Source organism: Heloderma suspectum, chromosome 7, assembly GCF_057233095.1.
Source record: "Heloderma suspectum isolate Gila_16-S chromosome 7, 16-S_ref, whole genome shotgun sequence".
Lineage (NCBI taxonomy): Eukaryota > Metazoa > Chordata > Lepidosauria > Squamata > Helodermatidae > Heloderma > Heloderma suspectum.
The window spans coordinates 54,297,681-54,315,541 of NC_139464.1; the positions used below are offsets into that span (position 1 = coordinate 54,297,681).

General features: G+C 42.1%; 1 protein-coding gene across 1 annotated transcript; it reads left to right on the plus strand.

Annotated features, from left to right (window-relative positions):
• The first annotated feature begins 318 nt into the window (after positions 1 to 318).
• On the plus strand, positions 319 to 14,534 carry UBE2N (ubiquitin conjugating enzyme E2 N). The gene is made up of 4 exons (XM_084810288.1): positions 319 to 383; positions 8,934 to 9,180; positions 9,326 to 9,466; positions 10,442 to 14,534. Exons 1-4 carry the CDS (start codon positions 354 to 356, stop codon positions 10,480 to 10,482), a joined length of 459 nt encoding a protein of 152 aa, XP_084666414.1. The 5' UTR covers positions 319 to 353; the 3' UTR covers positions 10,483 to 14,534.
• Positions 14,535 to 17,861: the final 3,327 nt, after the last annotated feature.

The window sequence follows — 17,861 nt, forward strand, 5'->3', positions numbered from 1 at the left end:
TTAGAAACGGGGATGAGCACCGCACCCTGGAGTCGGACACGACTGGTTGGGGACACCTTTACCTTTAACAATGGATGAACGCTCGTGCACGTGCACTTATGACTTAAGTAGCAAGGGCTCTCATGCACCGGGAGGGGGGAATACAGAAGGTGCGCCCTCTAGGTAGTCTTAAATACGTTCTCTCAACGTACGCAGACACACACCCTTCCTAGTTCTCAGGACTACACTTCCCGGTTAGCTTTGGGAGGAGCCGCGGCTGGCGTCACGGGAAGTGAAGCGCGGACTTCTTCCGGTAGTGCGTAAGCCCGGAGCGGAGCCGAGACCCAGCGGAGCCTGAATCCCGATAAGACAAGATGGCCGGGCTGCCCCGCAGGATCATCAAGGTATCCGCTTTCCTCCTCCTCCCGTCGGTTTCCTCCCTTTCCCGCCGCCGCCCCCCTCCCCCGCGGCGGCTGGAGATAGGCCTCATCCGGCCCCTCGCCTAGGCCGCGGGAGCCCTGAGCGAGGGCTGAGGGGAGCGCGGCGCTTCCGGTGAGCGGGGCAGGCGGCGGTGCCCGCCCCGCTTCCCTCCTTCGCCGTTGCAGGGCGTGGGGGATGAGGGCTGGGCGGCGGGGGCGGCAGCGGCACCGGCGCCAGCCACCGCCGTTCGATGCGGGCGGGTATGTGGGAGTGCCCGGCTGAGGCGTGCGTGACGGGCGGCGGCGGAGGCCTGCGCGCATCTGCTTGCCGGGAATGAATGGGCATCGCCGACGGAGCGGCTGGAAGCGCTCCCCCCTCCTCTCTCCCGGGCCTGGGTTCTGAGGCGGCCTTTGCCGCGCAAGCCACAGCGCTGGCTCCGTCCCCGCCCTCTCCGCAGTCGGCGCCCCTCGCCCGCTCCTTCCCTCACCCGCGGCAGGCAGGCAGGCAGGGCGAAGGGAGGCGGCTCTGACAGGGCGCGCGCTCTCGCCAGGCGGGTGCGTGTGACCTGGGGACAACCCAGGCAGGCAGGCAGGCAGGCAGGCAGGCTGGCTGATGGAAGCGGCGCATGAAGCCGCATGGAAGCTGCAGCCGACGGGGAGGCACAGCTGAGTATCCTTCCTTGCGTGAGCCCTGGCGAGCAACGCCCGTAGCCGCAGCAGAGTTAAGAGGCTGCTCTCTGCTGTCTGAGAGATGCCTCCTCATCTCTGGATATCGCCAGTGGCGGGTGGGAGAGCGCAGTTTCTCTTTTCATGCGGGGGGTGGGGAGAGAAGAGATTGGGTCAATTTTGCTGATGACTCAGGAGTGCCTGCCTATGGAAGTGTGTTTACACGGCTGCCTCTCTTCCCTTCTCTCCCCCCCCACCGCCATACATAACGCGGATGTGGGTTAAATCCAGGTTTTTGTGCTAAAACATGTTTAGTGAGGATATTTTAATTGTGTGCTGCTCCTATGCATGCACACGCACACATTTTGTTCTTGCTTCCTTGGACATTACCGTGTTTGGCCTAATTCATCTTCTGTTGTATTCCAATAATAGTTTTGAAACTATATTTAAGTGCATTTTTGGAAAATGTGGGTTGAAAGCTAAAAATGTTAAGCACCCAATTTAAAAGAAAAGAACTTTATTTCCTCTGCATGTATTTTGTGTGTGTGTGTGTATGTTTTAAAAAGGGACTTAATCCTGCATGGTGTGGATATTTACAAACATGTGTATTAATGCTAACAGCAAGCCTGACTCCTAGATGCTATGGCTGGTGGGGGTTAGGATGGGGTAGAGAGGAGCTTCACTGGCAGGGAGGGGACACATCTGCCCTGGAAACCCAAATATGCCCACAGAAAGCACTGAGGATGTACATCTGCCACCAGCAGTGCTCTAGAAGCGGAAGGCAGCAGAAACCCCCAAAATGGGTATCCTGGAGACAGAACAGAGGTGGTCTTGGATCTGCTGGATCCAAAGGCCCTTCATTGATAGGCCCCAGAATCAGCCTCCCCTCTATTCTGGCCTGACACTAATTGTCCACCATCTTGCCCCCCCCCCCCCAGTTGGTTTTGAGGGGGACTAAAAAAAAAAATCCATTGGTGACACATAGGGAAAAGGGCATAGTAAGCTGACTCCTGCTCTGGCCAGTGTGAGCCAGTGGGGCTTTGGAAGCTGCAGAAGACCCACCATTTTGCACTCCCTCCATTTAGGATTATACTGTAAATCTGCTATATTTGAAAGTCCAGTAGTGTGATCTTAATATATAATGCTGAGTGTTCAAAGTACAATGTAGTTTAGCTACTGTGAAGTGCCTTTAAAATATTCATGTGACTTAACTGTGTTCTGAAAAGTTCCGTTGAGGCCCAGTGGTTAGATCTTGTGATGAAGTATCTCTTCCCTATCATAGAGCTTTCTTGAGTTGTGTAAGGAGTAGAATCACTGCTAAATTCATATTGCTGAAAATTCCATCCAAAGTTGCATCCTGGAGGGAGCAATCCTATGGCCCTTAGTCAGCAGCTAGGCAGCCATAGGATATATGGTTTTCTGTGAATTGACCTTGGAGCCTGCGCTCCAAGGTTGGTTCCCGGAGAACCAGCCTTCCCCCTCTTCCGCACTGCAGCATGGAACAGCCCGGTGTTCAGAAGAGGAGTGCGGAGCTGCCAAAACAGGGCATTCTGGAGTGGGGAAGGCGGAAATGCCAGTACGACACATCCTATGTGTTGTCCAGCAGCCTCCTCCCCCGCTTCACCCTCTCGCAGCTAGACAGCTGAAATTGGCTGTCTAGCCACAAACGCAGGGCAGGAGAAGCGCGGAGGGAATGATCCCCTCCATGCTTCTCCTGCCCTGCATTGGATAGGCAGTCGCCTCCGAGTTCAGAGGCAGCTGCCTGTCCCCATAAGATTGCACCCTAAGTATACTTGCCAGCACATTAAGTCCCACTGAGCTTAGGGGAATGTGGAGTAAATATGTTTAGGATTGGGCTGGTAATCCTTTAAATTTTGAGCCCTGTTGGTAAACATTAGTATAAGATACTTGAATGAGCAACAAAGGGGAGGGGGCTGTTGCTGTCATGTCCTGCTTGTGGGCTTCCCAGAGGCATCTCATTGGTTATTGTGGGAAACAGGCTGGGCCATTGGTCTGAGCCAGCAGGGTTCCTTTTAGGTTCTTCATGCCTAACATAGCATTGATTTACCTCAGCTTTATTGAAGAGAAAACATTTAATATTCTCCAGGTAGTATGATGAGGGAGGTGTGTATTCCAGCCATGTGAAAAAAAAGTATTTAGCATATTTAGGTTATTTTTAGCCTACTGAATTCAACAGGAACTACTCTCAAATGTGAACAGGGACTGTGACTCTGATTATAGTGCTGCTTCTAGTTACAGGGAGGAACAGAGAGCTATGCAAGTTACTGAAACCTAGCCACTAACTACTGGGACCTTCAGCTTTACCTCTTCTGAGATTTCACCAGGCATTGTACATCTGCTTTCAAGACTTTCAGAAATAGAAAATTAAAATGAATGTTCTCTGGCAAGTGAATTCTAGCCTAATACCAAACTTATATCAAACTCTGATTGTAATTTCTAAACACCTTGCTTTTGCTGCACTTGCATAGAATTGCAGAATAGATACATTGAACTCCATTGACTGAATAAGGCTAAAGAACTTGCATTGGAGGAACTGCCACAGACAAGCGGCCTGGAACTTGAAAGGTTTCAGTGCCTAGTATTTTCTTCAACGTATTTTATTCCAGTGACAGATAATGGATACAAACTGGACTGAGACTTCATAACTAATTTATTTGAAGGCATTAAGTCCTGTTTCTTCACAGTAACACCATGCTGTTTGTCCCTGTAACTAGAAGCAGTATTATAATCGGAGCCACTGTCCTGTTCACATTTGAGAGTAATTCCTGTTGAATTCAGTAGGCTAAAAGTAAGCTAAATATGTAAAATACTTTTTTCCACATGGCTGGAATACACACCTTTCTTAAAACAAATTGTATAACAAATGGCTACAATTTGAATATACAATAATTCAATCACAATATTAAGTATATATAGTTTATTCCATCCTTACGATGTGCAATGTGTTACAACATTACTGGGGCTCTTGCATATCTATAGTGACTAATACAGATATGCCGCTTCTCTGGTCTTTTTAGCCATAGTCTCACTGTGCCTATTCAATTCAATGTGCCCTGCAGTAGGGTTGCAATTTGAGGTTGAGCTGTGTATATGCAGTTAGGAAAATAGATTTTCAGTCACCTTGCCATGCAACTGAGGAAGATAAATAGTTCCTGATCTGGCATTGGGTTTCTCAGCATTGTTCCATCAGTACTGACAGCAGTTTGAACCTATTTCCACACGAGGGAAGTAACAAAAGTATTTTCCTTTAGAAGTACCAGTTTCGAAGCTTAACTAGACCTGTTTGAAAAAGTATTAGTCTCACATCACATCAGTCTCACATTTTAGGTGACTGGCCCTCAGATGGTTTTTTAGGCCTGATTTAAGCCATTATACAGAATCTTTTAATTTGGTTGCATGAATCCAACAGTGTCCAACCAATAGAACAGAAACCACTGGTGGAAGAGATTTCCCCTCTACCTTGTAGCCTCCCGCATGCTTCCCAGATCTGCTATGGCAGGTTGGGGGATCCTCTGGAGCGGATTTGTGGGAATGGGGGGCAGCAAGGGAGAGAAGATTTAAGTCACTGATTTCTTATACTTTATTTGGTGTCATATCTTAAATTATCTCTTTAAATCAATAGATGGAGGCAACATCCTTAATAAGTTGACTAATTTATTCAGTAATGGACATCTTCTGTAAAATAATGTGGCAAAATAAATGTGAATGTGTCTTTGATATAACCACCCTAAAATCCAAACGGGATGAAGGGGGTATATATGTGTTTTAATAAATATAAGAACCCAAGTTGTGATGGGGGGATACTGATTCCAGTAATTCTTCTCCTGTGAGTTGGGAGAAAATGGTAGGAAGCTAGTGATAGGAAATGGTTTAGTGACAGGTCTGTGACTCAGACTGAAGTAGCAAGGAGGAGTAAAATGGGCTAATGACTGAGTAAGCAAACAGGTGATTAGGAAATAAGATCTGCTACAGTGACTACCCATGTATGACAGGTGTTTGGTAATCTCAAGCTCTTGATTACCGGCTGAGATCTAATAATAGCTCTGTCTCCTTTAAAAGTTACAAAGAGGTGTGGAAAGAAGGGATCAAATGTCAAATGGGCAGTGAACAGAGCTGAGAGAATGATTGGCAGGAAACTAAAAGGCAGGACACTAAAATGTATCTTCTTGCTGCACCTCTGTCAATTTGATTGTTAGCATCAACAGACTGCTTGGTGCTATGTGGAACACCAAGAAGTACAATCTGTGCCTAGAGGGCTTTTAGTGCATGAGGTGGGGAGGAAGAGTGAGTGGGGGCCAGAGGGGAATTTTTCTCCGGTTTTGTTGGGAAAATTGGAATGTATACAATATTTTGTTATTAAACCTAAACTTTACTACTTTAAGCAGATGAAATGTATTATGCACTGTTTGGTCTATTTATGATGGGTAACTGAATAAATGCATTAGTAACTATAAATATACCCAGGCCAGGACCCCCAAAAACTAGAAAACAAAGAGGCTACAGTATTCTTTCCCCCCAACATCAACCTTCTATGTCACAGGGAAAACTGCATGTGAAACTAAGGGGACTTTCCAAAACAGTGTGATACAGTATGGAAGTCAGTTGTCCAAACATACGTTTTTAAAAAGTCCAGTGGGTCTAACACAAACCCTTTTAGCCAAAGCAACTTTGGATCCCAGCCCCATGGTTAGAGATGAACCTGCGAGTTTCTGCACCTCGCAGTGTCTTAAATGTATCTTAATTTTTGCAGGTTGAGAAAATTCAGGAGAGGGACTTAAAACTATTAACACTGTAATAAACAAAAGAAGGTTTTTCTTTGTAGGCTTAGAAACAGTTTGTAGACCTCAGCATTGTCATAAGGAAACAGCTTTCAGAGGCAAGGCTGGAAAATAAATATCCATATAATGCAGGGGTGGGCAACTTCAGTGGGTCCATTGGCCACATTCCACCACCAGGATTCCCCCCCCTCCATGGGCCACTACCAAATTTGGTGGTGCTGCCATGACAGCAAAAAAAAAAAGGTTGTTTTCAAACTAAATTTGGCCTTTTTAAAGCGCTGTAGCACTTTGCTGCCAAATAACAATATTGAACTCTTTAATAGTATATCATACTTAGTCTGCAGTTCTAAACTTACTAGGGAATAAATCCCATTGAACATAGTGGGAGTTACTTCTGAGTAAACAGGTTACTGTTAGTAAGACTTTCAGCCTGCTCCTGTGCAGAAGGAAGAGTCATTGTAACTGTAGACCCTGGGCCCATATTTATTTCCCATTCCATCCCAGCAAATAATATTTCCTTGAAAATACTAGCATATCTCTAGTTTATTTCTCTAGATAAAATCAGTGGTTGAAAGATCAATACATTTTGATTCTGAAGTTTCACCTGGAGCTTTGTAGACATCAGAAAGTGGAAGGTTTGTATTAACTGAAACAAGTTTTCAACTCTTAATGTCCTCTGATTTTGTGTGCGTGTGCGTGTGTGTTTTCAGACGTTCAATTTACTTGATTCAGAATACCGAGGAAGTGAGAAGCAAGAGAAGTCAGGCTATATTGTAGAAAGGCCTTGCCATCACGTTGCAGGAGCGATATGCTCTGCAGGCTGCCAGATCACAATTTGGCACCAAATAGCTGAATATATTCTTTATTTTCCCAACATCTAATCTAAGCCTAAGTACATTGCTTGTTTAGTAATTCGGTCAAACACAAAAACAATGTTTTCAGCATTAACATTACTACCTTTGTATAAACAGATTTGAAGGAGCATGCATTTGCTGCTTAAAAGTATTTTACCAAGAGGCTTTTTCAATTTCCCCCCAAATTTCCACTCTCCATTTCAGGCCTGTAGTCCAGACAACAGGGGAGAAGGGAATGAAACAAGAAAACAGTTTCCCTGAGTTTCTCCATGAGTTTTCTCTGTACTTCTACATCTGTAGTCAGGATAGAGCAAGGAAACATTAAATTACTAGACTATTATGTCCCTGAAATGACAGGGAGCTGGCACAGATTCCTTCTGTCAGTTTAAAGAAACAGATTCACCTCTCTTAATTATAACATATCACAAACCTCTTTGTAATAAAATAAGCTAAAATTAAAGTAAGAAACCATTAAAAGCAGTAAAACCCAATCGCTGCTATGAACTCAGGCAAAGAAGATGGTCTTAGCTTGGCAACTAACATAGTAATGAAGATTTTAAATGAATATGTTCGTGGAGGGAAATCCACAACTTGGGTATTCCTAAATGGCCTCTCGCTGATACCCCAGCATCTAACCCCCAAAAGCTGTACTCAAAGCCTACCTGAAGGTTGTATTCAGACAAACCTCCAAACCATGGATTGGAAGATTTGGAATGAACCTTCAGTTCTCATGCTCCCTCAGCTTAATGAACTCTGGTTTGGAGGATTTGTCTTGGTGCAGCTGCAGAAGGGCCTCAGAAGAAGATCTTAATTGATGGACATGTTCATATGAGCCATTGCAGGTCTTTGGGTACTTGGGTGCAGAGAACTTGATCTTTACACATTAAAACTGGCACTTCTGAGCTCAGAAAGCCTGTAAAGATTAAGTACTTGTGAAAATGTGTTTTTGGTGGGTCATGGTTAACAGCCTGGCTGCTGTAGCTTGGAGTGGCTGAAGTTTCTGAAAACTTCCTAGGCAGCTCGATGTAAAATGACTTGTAGTAATCAAACTTAGATGTCACTTAAGCATGGATAGTTGTGGTGAGGTAGAGTATTCTACTGCCATAGTTTGAGTGCTTGCACTTGTAGTACTTCATGGATACAGGTGATGTCTAATGTTTTCACTCCATGAACTGGAGGAGCTTCCATGAATGGAAGCAGAGTTTCTCCTGCTTGAGGAAAGGGTCCTTCCATGTGTGCAAGCTTTCTTCCATAAATTGAAGCTCTTTCTATGAATGGGGCAAAAACACTGGATACAGTCCTATGTGTGTTGAGGGTCCAAATCACGCTTTTGTGATAAAAATGCTTTGAATATGCTTCGTGTGGAGGCTAACTTTAGGAGATGGTATCCATGTTTCTTGTGTGAAAGACACACACAGAAGACGGGTTTGCTTGATATACCAGTCCTTTGAATTAATAGATGGAAATCTCTGTAATACTTTCTGTATCAGAAATAGGGAATGTGTGGCCCTCCAGATGCTGTTGAGCTGCAGCTCCCATCATCCCTCACCATTGGCTGTGTTGGCTAGGAATGATGGGAGTTTTGCAGTTCAACAACATCTGGAGGGCCAGACATTCCCCACTGCTGTTTTACACAGAACATAGACCATGAGAGGTCCTCCTGAAATGTAGACCTGAAAGTGCATTGAAAAATAGTACTTGATGATATCCCACTATCTGCTTTGTACTTGTATCATCATCTTAAAATGTTATTTATGAAATAGTTCTTCAATCTAGCAGCGAAACTATTTTGTATGGTACATGCTGGATAACTTTCCTTGATATTTTTCTTCTAATTTGTTCCTAGTTATTTTTTTCTGCTGATCAATCATAACATGACAGCATGATACTGCTCTTCAACCTTATCTAAATATAGCAATATGAAACTAAATTTACTAAGTGATAGCTGAACCTGTTTTACTTACATAATAGAAATATGAAGGGGAACAGTGTTTACAGTACTTGCTACAGGGAACAACCCTGCCTGCCTCTCCAGACTTCTTAATTTTTTGATGTTTAATGTTAAAAGGATTCACTGAACAGGGAGTTACTTTTATGTGCATTTGGTAAAATGAACTGTAAGGAGAACAGCTTGTATACTCCCCTTGTCTACGGATAGTTGCCCTCTAAAAGGAATAGTATGTGTGTGTTCCACTGCTGTGTTCTTTATCTTTCAGGAAACCCAGCGCTTGCTGGCAGAACCTGTTCCTGGAATAAAAGCAGAGCCAGATGAAAGCAACGCACGTTATTTTCATGTGGTCATTGCTGGTCCGCAGGATTCCCCCTTTGAGGGTGGGACATTTAAACTTGAACTATTCCTTCCAGAAGAATATCCAATGGCAGCTCCGAAAGTACGTTTCATGACCAAAATTTATCATCCTAACGTAGACAAATTGGGAAGAATATGTTTAGATATTTTGAAAGGTAAGTAATTTGGAATTGTGATAAGAATGACAATTTTTTATCAGATTACTGAGATAGTTGAAATATTTTTTCAGTGATTTCTTAAGTGGGGGAAGTATTCTGTATTAGAAACGTTGCTTCAATACTTTCTGACTTTCTTCTTCAGATAAATGGTCTCCAGCTTTGCAGATCCGTACAGTTCTGCTATCAATCCAGGCTTTGTTAAGTGCTCCCAACCCAGATGATCCACTAGCGAATGATGTAGCTGAGCAGTGGAAGACCAATGAAGCCCAAGCCATAGAAACAGGTGGTGTATCCTTATTCTAGGTTTAATTTATTTGTGTAAATTCTTACCCTGTTTTTTATTCCAAATACAGAAGCCCAAACTGTCTTGACCCCCCTCAATTAAAAATAAGACTATAGAATCACTTCAAGTTCATACGTACAAGAATTCAAATACTGCAAATACAGAATACATTTAACCTTTTGAGGCTTGGAGCCAAACCTAGATGTCATGTTAATTGTGTGAGTGCAATTACTGTGAGTATTTTTTTGACATGTAACTAGCCTGAGCAGCCATGGAACAGGGAAGGAGAAGTTTAACTCTTTGTGTAGTATCCAGCAGGGCTGCTCTGCCTCTGCTGGTTGCATTGCTGAAGCGGGGCCCACTGCTAAGCACAATGGGGAAATAGCACTTCTTGATGGAAGTCAAGAAATGAGTGGAAACGCTTGTTTCTAGAACTAGGCTGGTTAGTGGCGCTCCCTTTTGAGAGCTCCCCTAATCTGTGCCCTTTCTGAAATGAGTATTTTGGCTCATTTCTGATTGCTTCAGGAACCATGAGGTTCCCATTCTGCAAGTGGAAGCGCCGACTAGTGGGTGGGTAGTATTGAACACTGCCCTTTCACTCCATGCTTACAGACAGAAATCTCCTCTCCAAAGCTATTTGCATTTCAGTGGAAACCACCTATTGACCCCAATGGAGGATTCCCTTGAAATACAAATAGCATCTTCATTTTTTACCAGACTCTAGCAGGAAGAGAGAGAGTTGAACCCCTCCAGGATGCTCAGGCTTCCCTTGGACTGCTATTTACGTAACAAACAATCCATATTAATTATATGCACACACCTAGTTTAGCCCGAGTTTCAGAAATGCCTGTAACTTTACTAGTTTTTTATACACTAACAAATCTAGCGGAAAAAAAAGTGGGCATAGAGAATATTGACACAAATTTACATGAGATGCTTTAATATCTAATTTCTTTTGTTTTTGTTTTTTTACAGCCAGAGCATGGACTAGGCTATATGCCATGAATAATATTTAATATGTGCTCTGAATCAGTGTGCATCAATTTTTCCTGTTCTGCCAAGACCTCTTCCTTTTTGTTTGCATTTAATGGACACAGTCTTAGAAAACATTACAGAATAAAACCCAGACATCAGTTCTTTGGTGATTTAAATGCACACTAGCAAATCTGTGTCTTGTCCTAATTCACTCCTGTTCTGCATGAGCAGAGGCTAGAAGTATCATCGGGATTGTTTGTGAAATTGTTTAAAAGCAGTAGCACATCTCTGCTTTTAATAAGTTTTTCCCATCATGAGTTAAGTGTAAGCACTGTGAATGAAAGTAGTCAGGGTTAGCTGCAGGGATTTTTGTTCTAATTGTGTGGGTTCTTTCTCCCTTTTTTATGGTGATGCTAATTGCATTGGTTAAAGCAGCTAACCTGTTATACTCTAGAATATGCCCTCTAGCCAAGTCTAACTTAGACGCTGTAGATGGACAAGCTTGGTTGTTTCAACAAAAATGGGAACATTAAACCTCCATTCACTAATAATATTGTGATTCTGCTGTCAAGTGTAAAAACCCTCCCTTCAAGGAAAAAAGCTTCTGACCATTTTGTATGGCTTGTCTGGAAAATCTTCTGTAAATCTTATGTTTTAGTAAAATATTTTGTTATTCTCCTTTGCCTTTGTACAGTTTGTTTTGCTGTGTTCTTTTTTTCACTTTTCAATTGTGACAATCGTATTTTTTTTAAAAAATGAAGCCAGATTGGAACAGTTTAATTTTCACCAACCTAGCAGATGTAGTAAAATATTGGACTTTTTGCTGACTTGTATTAATAGACAATTATTAGTGTTCATAATATTTTTGTTTTTGTGTTTTTAAAAAGTCTCTGATAAATGTAATTGCTTATCAGAGTCTAAGTAGGTTAGACGCCTCATTGATGTGTATGTACTTGCAATGTTAAGTACCACTGAAGCAGGAAGCTAGCAAAACAAACATCAATTTTGGGTATATGTGTAACTTGTCTGTCTTGTGCTAAGTATTATCAGGTATCAGACTGCACATTTAAAGGTAACTTGCGTCTTTTTAAAAATTGATCCTCTGCATAAAATTATATATTACAGTACAGGTAAATTGGTTGCTAAGGTATTTACAGCTAGCCTTGCTGACTCTGGCCTTACCTGCAATCCTTAAGCTACTACTTTCTTGACCTATTTTTTCATTACAAAGATAGAAATTGATTCATTTTTTTAAAGCCATCATGTTAAAATGTAAATAAGTAATGGGAGCATATTTTGATCACATTTCTAACCTGTATTTCTTAAAACTTACTTTTCTGACCCTACTTCTTTGCCTTGACCACCTTCTGATCTCTCTGCTTTCAGTGCGGCCAGTGTAATTCCAGCTTGCCATGGGTAATGTCTGTCTTGCAGTTCAGGGGGACAGTACTGAGGTCCATAGTTCTCTGCCCATCATACCTGTTCTAGCGTCATCGGGGGTTTCTATAGAATGTGGTTGTATGTATTGTGCTCTTATGTAAGATAAAGATTTATCTATTAAAATCACATTTTCAACAGACAAAATGCCTTTAGTGATGGTATTCTCCCTCAAGTTGACTGCATTATAGCATGATGAAAGGCTGATAATAATCTTTTTCAACAATAGAAAGACCATCTCAAAAACTGTTTCTGGTTGAGGTTCTTGAGATTGGATTGTATCTGGGCTTGCAGCTGGTCCTTCTCTGTTACCAGTTAATAACACCACTGCTGTAATAGAGAATTGTTAATTATATACTCTGTCAACCAATATTCTCCTGTATTTCATTGACTACCGTGAAAATAAACAAGGACATATACTTGCATTGCAGTATAAATTCTAAGTATGTTTACTCAGAAGCAAGTCCTACTAAGTTCAACAAGACTTACTCCCTAGTAAGTCTGCTTGGGTTTGCAGCCTTTAAAAAACAACTTGGATATTTGCATGGCAGATGGCTTTGTATTGTGTATTTTGACACTCACACATTTGACACACTGGCACTTTTATGACATTCAAAATGCTTCTGCTCTTGGGTTACACTTCTATTTTTTTCTTTTTTTCTCTTTTAAGATCTCTGACAGCAGAATTTAGGCTTTTTGTACCTGACGTTCTGGAACCACTGAAATGTATTCCTAGAAAAAATGCTGTAAAACCTGTTGTAAAATAACAAGTATGCAGCAGCATGTTTAAGTCTGAAATACATATGACAGCTGTATTGTTAGAATCCTGCTTAGCTGTAAAACCTACAGCCATAATCCAGCCAAAGTTAAGCACCGATTTCAATGGGAAGACTACAGTATGATTCTAAGCATGTTTGCAGTAAGTGAAACTGGCTCACACATGATGACAACCCTGAGTATGGGTTGTTCTTGAATCATAGTTTATCATTACAAACAATCCAGGAAGACAACCTATGGTTTGTTGCTGGGTTGTGAACTCTGTGATTAGCAATACCATAGTTAAACTATAATGCAGGGTTTGCACGTAACGACTACCCACAGTTCAACGACTACCCATGCTCAATCCGTGCTCTGGGTTACTGTTACGTGTGAACCAGGTCATCCTGTTCAATTGACCATACTGTTCTATGAATGTTCATAGGATTGTATCCTTAAGCACATGCTTACATATCTCCTGTTGAAATAAATAGGACTTAGAAGTGCTTAACTTTGTATTGTATCTCCCTCCCCCCCCCCCCCGCATGTGGTAAATGTCTGTAAATGTGCACTAAAAACTGAATCAAAATCTTAAGCTTTGGCAGCAGCACAAATCCTATGTTCTGTCGTAGAGGTATGTGTACACTCAAACCTTTGAGAAGTGTTTTTCCTCTGATGGAACCCTCCACAGCATTTGAGTTTAAAATAATCTAGGGAGTTTGGTGCAAAAGCTGCTTAATAGGAATCTGTTATTAAGTATGCATGCTATTCCCCCCCCAAGTGCATTGAAAAACTGCTCTTGTGCCAAATCCCTAAAGTTTTTTTTCTAAACTAGGAAATGTGGGCTTTCCATAGGGACAGTGGTTAAGAGGAAGACTCCTCTAGCTCTGAATTTTGAGTGATAATTAAAGTGACTTAAGACTTCAGTTCTGAAAGTCTTCTTAATTTTGCATTCGAATCTCTCAGTCCTAGCAAAGTATAAACGTTGGAAATTATTTTTATTCCATTTAAGTGTAGGAATGTAACTAAAGTCATAGAGGGTACTTGAATCGTATATGTGTACTTGATGGAACCAGTAATTTGATATCTGATGTAAAACTATACTGTGTTTTTCCCCTTTTAGCAAATTCAACTTGCAAACTTAAACTTACTTTGGCTACAATTCACAGCCCATTTACTCTGAAGTGGTCCCATGCAGTATGCTGAATTCTAATACAACTACTCAACAATAAATAGGGCATACTGTAGTCTTGGTACATCTCAGCTGGGTGGAACTGTCTCATTGTACTGATAAGCAGAGTTAAATTATTTCAACTTTTACAATGAGGTCTTTTAACAATATGAGAATGTTGCTTTATGATAGTGAATACAAGTAAGAAAGACTGGGTTCCTTTACTGAATTACAGTACAGCTGTTCCATATTAATCTTGGTGCTAATAATTAACAGGTTTGAAGATTTTTCTCATATGTACTGAAGTATGAACCCTAAGCTTAAATTAAAGTCATGTTTGCAGTAATCACTTTTCTTTGTTAGTTAACAATAGATAGACCTTGCATTTGCAGTAATAATCTTGAAAGGAGGAAAACCTAAATGACAGACACATCTGTGCTTTGCATGGATAAACTGTTTAACTGATGACAAGAGTAAACATATTGTATATCAAGTGTAATTATGGCCTAAAATAAATGTGGATTTTATGCTTTTAAAGGAAGCTTATTTCCCACACTTTATGGCTACTGTTAAACATCTGGGCTAGTTGAATCACAGATTTATGTATATCTGAGCTTAATGTACATTCCTACTATTTTCAGGGTTATTTTAAAATGCCTGATAGGTTCTGTTTAACATCTTCTGACTGTAATGTTATGACACTGAAATAAAAGGAAGAGTGATAATTCATTATACAGTGAGCTTCTCATTTTAAGAAAAAGTCTACTTTTTTAAGTGAGGCTGGTATTTTCACAGTAAACTTCAAACATATTTCTGCAAAGGGATATAATCTCTTCTGTCCTGAATTATAGTGCTGCACATGGAAAGAAGTCTTGCCCTTCTCACCCAATACACAGTTGACTAATACTAGAATTTAGTAGCCCAGTATGTTTGCCTAGGGCACACAAGAATGGCTGGCTGGCAAATGCTGGATGTTGTAGGACATTTTCAGTCTAAACGTGCATAGGATTGTGGCCCTTAATTTATTTTAAGATATTTATAGTCCACCCTATTACAAGGTTCTCAAGGTGGCTAACAGTAAAATATAAAGAATGGAAATATAACATTCAAAATACAAGATAAAAATACAAACCCATAAAAATGTAAGCAGCCTCAAATCCTATAGTAGAGATCAAAGTTTAACCTCAGCAATAAAAAGGCCAGGGAGAATAAAGATGGGAACCAGAAACCCATCAGTGAAGGTGCAAGTTGAGAGTTTCTAGGGAGGGTATTCCAAAGTTACTGTGCTACCACTGAAAAGGACCCCTCCCCTAAAGCCAACTGCTGCACCTCATTTTCAAGGGTACACAGAGAAGGGCCTCCAAGAAATCTTTAGGTCCAGGCAAACTTGTATGTGGAGACAAAATCCTGAACTGGGCCTGCAAACAGACCCAAGAGCTACTGCTTGTGAAACTCCAGAGTGATTTGCTCCTAGAACCCAGTTCCAGTTAGCAAACTTGCAGCTGTGTTCGGAAGTAACTGAAGTTTCTGGACTCTTTCAAAGGAATTAACACATTGCAGCCACCTGGGCCTCTAGCAACAACAACTGAGCTTTGAGCCTGATCTTTCAGGGACAGTGTACCCCCAATCCAGGACAGGAAAAACACTTGTGTATTTTGGTACCTCGACTGGATGCCCATTGCTGTGAACAAGTCAAATACATCAAGACATCATTTCATTTAATAGCAAACTTGGGTGGTTGAGTGCCTACCAGTTTGGAAAATAAAGGCCACTCAAAAACAAGGTACTGCATTTACATTCTGAGTAACTCATCTCATTGTCTTGAGAAGGAAGTTCATGTTGAATGCCATAAACAGGAATCGTTTTTACTACCGCCTTTTACACAAATAGCTAGGGCTGGTCCAGGACATTTTGCTTCCTGAGGCAAAGGACAAGATTAAGTTCACACACACAATTCCACATAGAGAAGTCGAGCAGAGTGGCTGTTGAATCTTTCACATTGGAAACAGGAGAGCATTATCTACTGCATCAAAGGGCAGGCTAGCTTAAGAGTGCAAAGCAGGCTGTGCATAGTCCACACTGCTCTACCCTCCAATGTCTTGCTGCCACTAGCCCCTAAGTATCTGCTGCCTGCAGCAGTCACCTCACTCATGTCAAATGGTAAGTCTGGCCCTGCAAATGGCTTTTAGACACGAGATATACCACTTTCAGTAATTCCTGAGGCAAGTGTGGATAGTTCATCTTAAGTGCTTTGGGCACTTAGGAAAAGTGGTATTTAGGCTACAATCCTACATACATTTGCCTGACAATAATGCTCATGGGATCTACAGAGCAAAGAGGCAGAGGATTCTGCTGTGAAATACCAAGCTGCTAAGATGCATAGTTGGCAGTTCCATTAAGATGGCGCAGCCAGAGGACCATCTATGTTCTATTGTGGCAACTGCATCTAGTCTGCACAACTGCATTTGTGTCTGCTTCAGTAAATAAGTAGGAGAAAAGGTCCAGCTGTGACAGGGGAGGTGAACATGAACAAATGTAAGGAGAAACACCTCAGTTCCTGACACTCCTGAAGATTTTCCTGCAGATTTCCTTAGGCTCAGGATAGGGTGGGAGGAAGGCTAGCTAAACCATCCAAGCTGCATTGGGCGTCTCCAAATGAAGACACCAAGTCCTTGGGCTTCTCTACAGCACTACACAAATGAGTGGCTGAGTCTTTTGTAAGGGTTGCCAGTTGCTATCTTCACTGTATACAATATATTCTAAACAGTATTACAGAGGAGTTCAGACATGCTGGCTCTCTGGACATATGTATTGTGTGCTATGTAAGTTCAACGGCATTACCCTGACACCCTGGCTTAAGAATTCATTTTGTTCTAGAAGCACCCATATGGAAAGCTCCCAGGAATGAGAAGGCTCTGGGTGTTTGGGGGAGCCAGAGTGATTGTGTACGTGCTTCCTCCATTGGTTAAAGGGAGTTGCTCCCACGTAACTATGGAAGTAGGCAGATGCCTACCTGATTGCCCAACGACCACCTACCCAGCAATTTAAAGGGTACCTTTAAATTGGCCAATCCAGAGTCTTGGTGGGAAATATGGCTCAATACTGATGTGTTCCCACCTCCTAGAGAGGTTAGGTTTAGCCACTGCCTGGGCAACCATTATAGTACCTTTTGATTTGAATACTCCTGCCATGCATAGCCTGCTAGACTGAAAGCAATCATGCAGCCATCCCTAAGCTTTCTTTTTATTCCCCAGCCAACCTATGCTCAGTTTTGTTAAATTCCAAGTCTAGCCTCTGAGCCATCAAGTTCTTTATACCTTTATAGAACTGCCCTGAATTTGGGGCAGCTGCCATGCCTTCTTTTTCCTTGGGCATGCCTCATGCTGGTGGCTTCAGCTCTAAGATTAACCTGGGGTACAATTGGCTTCTTAGATGATCCTTGGCTTCTCATGATCCTTGCCTAGCACAATTATCTGCTCTGGTGGTGCCATATAATGCAACAGAACCTGTGAGCTCCCTACTTCCACTTTTGGTGCCTTACAGGGGGTTACAAATTATGCTTGAGTTGTCAGTTTTGAGGCTTGACGGTAGGGTCAAGCAGAGAACCTAGAATGTGGGGAAGCTGTTACCAGAGGTCTTGCGTGGAGCATAACCATTCTAATTCTTACTGGAAATCCTAAAGAGAAGCCCTGTTTCCAAGGGTCTCCATCCAAACTCTTATTTTTAAACTAAACTGTGGTCACTCTGGGGTCCTTAAAAACAACCAAGCCTCTCTTGGGTCTTCCCCCCATCGCCGTAAGATCGAAAAGATCAAGGATCCAACTATATTTGAACTGATCAGCCATTTGACTGTCTCTTGATAATGCAGTCCTCAAGAGAGCTTAAGCAGCTTGAGGCTTTAGTTAAATTTGTAACTAAAAGCAGAAGGTAGTCTGTGCCTATAGCATTTATCCAATTACTTGTGGCCAATCAGGAAGCCAAGTCTTTTAGGTGCTCCGTATTCTGAAGCCAGGTAACCATAAATGGAGCATAAGCCATTTTCCTCCTTTCCTCCTA

Excerpts from the sequence above, each read along its gene's own strand:
- UBE2N (XM_084810288.1), top strand. The coding sequence starts at position 354 with ATGGCCGGGCTGCCCCGCAGGATCATCAAG. Across the intron at positions 9,181-9,325 it reads ATGTTTAGATATTTTGAAAG|ATAAATGGTCTCCAGCTTTG; the intron begins GTAAGTAATTTG and ends TTTCTTCTTCAG. Across the intron at positions 9,467-10,441 it reads AGCCCAAGCCATAGAAACAG|CCAGAGCATGGACTAGGCTA; the intron begins GTGGTGTATCCT and ends GTTTTTTTACAG.